This window comes from Chinchilla lanigera, unplaced genomic scaffold, assembly GCF_000276665.1.
Source record: "Chinchilla lanigera isolate Chin_1 unplaced genomic scaffold, ChiLan1.0 scaffold00061, whole genome shotgun sequence".
Taxonomy (NCBI): Eukaryota; Metazoa; Chordata; class Mammalia; order Rodentia; family Chinchillidae; genus Chinchilla; species Chinchilla lanigera.
In genome coordinates, this window is record NW_004955462.1 from 8,884,291 (window position 1) to 8,888,823 (window position 4,533).

General features: G+C 45.2%; 1 protein-coding gene across 1 annotated transcript in view; it reads right to left on the bottom strand.

Moving 5' to 3' along the window:
• The window catches only part of Sft2d2 (SFT2 domain containing 2), a 19,137-nt gene that overhangs the window by 5,904 nt on the left and 8,700 nt on the right, over positions 1 to 4,533 (bottom strand). Inside the window, exons 4-7 of the mRNA XM_005398208.2 lie at positions 4,014 to 4,095; positions 2,649 to 2,684; positions 2,504 to 2,562; positions 517 to 546 (exon numbers count right to left, since the gene is read on the bottom strand). Of these exons, the coding sequence (XP_005398265.1) occupies positions 517 to 546; positions 2,504 to 2,562; positions 2,649 to 2,684; positions 4,014 to 4,095 (207 nt within the window). The remainder of the gene's footprint in view (positions 1 to 516; positions 547 to 2,503; positions 2,563 to 2,648; positions 2,685 to 4,013; positions 4,096 to 4,533) is intronic.

The following is a 4,533-nucleotide window of genomic DNA, read 5'->3' on the forward strand; positions in this document are numbered from 1 at the left end:
CATTTGTTTAGAAGAAATAGCAGTGAGCTGGGCATGATGGCACACGCCTGTAATCCCAGCACTCAGGAGGCTGAGGCAGGAGGATCATTGTGAGTTTGAGACCAGCCTGAGCTACAAAGTGATCTCAAGGCCAATCTGAACTGCAGAGCGAGACCCTGCCTCAAAAAGACAAAAAAAAAAAAAAAAAAAAAAAAAAAAAACTGACTCAAAGCCATGGGTGAAAAGAGTGATAAGGTGCACGTGTGTATACTTTATAATAGAGTAGAATGTTCCCAAAGCCAGGGCTTGGTAGCCTGGTCAACACCCATCATAAGTTACATAATTACAGAGAGTGAAGGGGTGACCCTTGGCTTACAAATCTGTAAAAGAGATACATGGCCTTTGCCTATTTGGTTCAAGGCATTTTAGTAAAGACAAATAATGTATAGGCTCTGAAACTCTATAAACTAAAAGGACCTACGTAAACATGTTGTCATCCACAAATGATAAAAACTGTATTTCCAAATACACTCTTACCTTGCAAATGGGATGAAGGAAAGGCTATACCTACAAAGAAAAGCAAATGAGATCAAATTGAATGAAGGGCTTGTGCAAGATCACCCAGCAGAATTGGGTTCTGAGTTCTAAAGACCTACAGTGATTCCTTCAGGTCTGCCTTCTCACCCAGGTGGGGTGCACACACATACCCCAAGGCCTAGGCACACACACACACACACACACACACACACACACACACGTGTGCTTGTGTTGACATTCTACATGCCAGGTGACCACAGAAGGGGGTAAAAGGCCACTGCAGAGCTAACTCGCTGAAACTCAGCCTCCGCAGGGCACTGCTTTAACCAGCAGTAACAACTCAAACTAGGCAGTGTCTAGATATCCAGGTGGCACAGGAACCCTGTTCTGAAAGAACTACAAATAAAATCCAGAACACCTGTCCTCTACCATTTTAGAAACCCTCACTGGAAGTTAATTAACTTCAACCCAATTAAGATAAATTTTCTGCTCTACTCCTTCTAATTTTGAAAGAAAAGAAAAAAATAAATAAAACACTTCTAACTACTCTATGAATGAAAATGTAACTGAGCTACAATTCTGAAAGAACCCAAGCCCAGAGGTGCCTTGGCAAATCGCAGTTTGGCCACACTGCCTAAAGGGAACAATAAACGGAACCGGTTCCCCACCCTCAACAGGCGGGCCCTGTGAGTCAGATGACGCAGGGCAGTCAACCCTAAAAAAAGCAGTCGGAGTATGCTGGAGCTGAAGGGGAAATATCTTTCACTGTGCCCCTTCACATGCTGACCCTTCAAAACTGGTTGCACAATCACTCTATCAGCAAAAAAAGGGGCATGCGCATGTGGCTGCCAATTTCTGCACCCTGAAGAAAAGCAAACTATGAATGTAGCCATCAAAGCAGGCCCTTCTAGCACCTTCTGCCGCAATGTGTGTGTCGTACTAAAATCAGGCCAGCGCTCTTCTCCGGATCTCACACTCACCATGCACAGAAGTTCACGTACATGTAAACAACGTAAACTCCAAGAGGCAGTTTGGAATTCTATCTAGTCCAAGTCCAGCATTACTAACGGAAGGGTGTGTGTGAAGCTTTCAAGCTCAAGCGCCACTTATACCAAACTGGAGCTCACTGATCCTGGAGTGTTGGATTCGTCTGTAGTCCTCTCTTTTCCTCACATTGTAACAAACATTTTTTTCACAAAACAGGTCAGTCACAGCTATCCTGAGACTCTTCTGGCAGAAACGTCCCTCAACAAACTGTGAGAGCCTCACAGAAGTGTCTCAGAAGCTACAGATTCCATACATACCTCTTCCCTTTCCCTTTGACGTTGTACCGACCTGAAGGGGCCCTGAACCGAAAGCTCCATTCAAGGGGTTGAAAACCCACATCCCCCGCAGCCCTTTCATTAGGCTTGGCCCTTGAGTTACAATCTCCTATCTTCACTTGGGTTCCCACAGCCCATGACCTGCAGGGCATACACAGAGAGGCAGCAGCTTCCCTCCACATCTTCCCATGTCATCAGCCTCGGCTCCTCCTCTGCTCCTGACAGTCCCCTTTGTCTTTCTGTTAAGTGATTCATTCCATCACAAGTATGACACACATTATTTATCTTACCACTCTCCTTTTTTTGTTAATGTCTGTTTGACTCACAGCCTCTTTGTACCAGCCCTCAGAACACTCTGAATGCCCCTGTACTTATGAAACATGAGTGACTGAGTAACATTTGTACATCTCAAAATCACTCGTGAGCTCAGCAAAAAAGCCCCGGTCGCAGCCTCCTGTGACCGCTGGAGACCACGAATGCCCCTTGTTGGTGAGCAGACTTTGCTCTGGAGCTGGACTTCCCTGAGAGCACTGAGAACTCTTTAATCTGAAAAGCTTCCACATTTTGCTAATCCTCCCTACCCTGCTAGCACCTTGGCTTCTGTTCCCTTCAGCTGCATTAGTCAGAGGTCTACGTGGGAGAGGTCTGCTGGAAAGGTTACCTACCACGTCAAGGCCAAAGACTGCAAAATGCAGAAGATGAGCGCAAGTCCCTTGTTATGCCACTGAAAGAAAGAAGACACGGTTACAGGAAAACAGGTGACACGGGCATAAACTAAACAGGTTACGGAAAATTAAAATATATACTTACCCAAAAGGCAGAACACAAGGTAAGCGTAAAGCACAACTAGAGGGAGAGAGGAAACATTAATTGACACATGACACTGAGGTTTTCTTTTATCTTAAACATAGATGTATCACTCCTGGCAAACAGCACACTCGTGCGGACGCAGTAATCAGAGTCCGTGAGTTTCACGGAGACCAACTGAACCTTCATTTCACAGCATTTAAGCCACCTGAGCAACCATGACTGGCAACCATTTCATAAAATCCTCATGAAATGGAACTAGCCAAATTAGCTAACAGTGCAGATTAAAGGGAAAGATAAAATCACCTTTCTTGCCCACATATTCATCCATCCATCTTTTCATCCAGACATACTAAAGTAAGCTTAACACATGCCTCTGTATTTTAACTCTTGCCAGGCACTAGTCTCTAGTGTGAAAGGGCATGTGAGGTCAAAGGTCAACATGAGATGTCAATCTGGCAGTCAGCAAGTCGCTTGTTTACATGTCACCTGACACTTTCCCTGAGTCCTTTCTTAGAAAGCTCTTTCTGCAACACACTTGTCCACTCAAGAACAGCTGCAGCTTGAGCACCACCGGTGCCTTCCATCTCTACCCATCAATAATAGAAACTATGCAGCCAACACAATCAGGGTATGTCCTTGGTGACACAAAATCAACAGCACACACAGTCATGGCTTTGGAGACTGCACCTATCTAAACAATTGAGTTGTATACAATGAACTCAAAGTATGTTGCCCAAATATTGCAATGCTGGTAATTATACCAAGAGTCCAGGGAATAGAGTCTGAAATTATTCTGACAGCCACATGGAAGATTTTTCAAAAATGCGAGAAGTATTCTGGGTTGATGGGCCTGGAATATATAGCCATATTGAAGGTGCTGCTATTGGAGCAGTGTGGAGACGTCTCCACTCCAGGAAGACTGATGAAAATATAGAACTAGATCCCAAAGTCAGACAATGACATGTGGGATAAAAACCCATCTTAGATGACTGGACGCCACTCTGCAGAATGAATCTGAACGTTTCTGGGTTATCCCCTCGAAGCTCCACCTGTACGTGGCTCTAACAGGAAGGTGTCCAGGCTCTTATAACCATATGGGTTGGTGAATGTGAGCAGCAACGCCCTCTATAGGTGCTTTATGGAACTGGTAGTGCCTTGACACCAAAGAAACAAAGGCTGGGAAGCAGACAAGGTTGAATACTAGATGAAAAAAAATGCTCCCTTCTGCCACAGGGCTTCACAGACTGGGTAATAAAATGAAAGATGGGGTAAAAAGGGGGTAGTTAGGTTTAAGAGGGGGGAAAATTCCACGCAGCAGAAATAAAAACTCCCATACGAGAAGCACAGATGAAAAGCAGGACTCACCAGCACCAGGACCGTCGCAATCAGCCGTGTGGGCTCAAACATGCGCTTCAGCTGGTTCATGGGACCCATGAGGAAGATAGTGCTAGGAGGCAAACACAGGTGCAGCTGCTCAGAGCAGAGCCAGCCTGGGCACGCACACACCTCCCCCAGAGCTCCTGCAGCAGGAAGAGCAGGAACAGCAGCTAACGTGTGAACAACGCGTACTCGGGGCCAGGCACTGCGCTCGTGGACCTCTCTCGTCTACTCCATCAATGACATGCTCATGAGGTGTTATCAAAAGATACAGTGACTGTTTAGATTTTTTAAAAATTACAGTAAACGACACACTGCCATGAATCCCCCTTGCTTCGAACACACCACACCATTCTTGCCACTTTCTAAAGGAATTCTGGAAGTCCTCTTTCATGAGTGTCTTTAGCTGTTCACGGTCTTTTTGACTTTAAGGAAAATCCAGGAGTCACACGGTGCCAAATCCAGTGAATTAGGTGAGTAAGGACATTTTATCTTTTTTTTTTTTTTT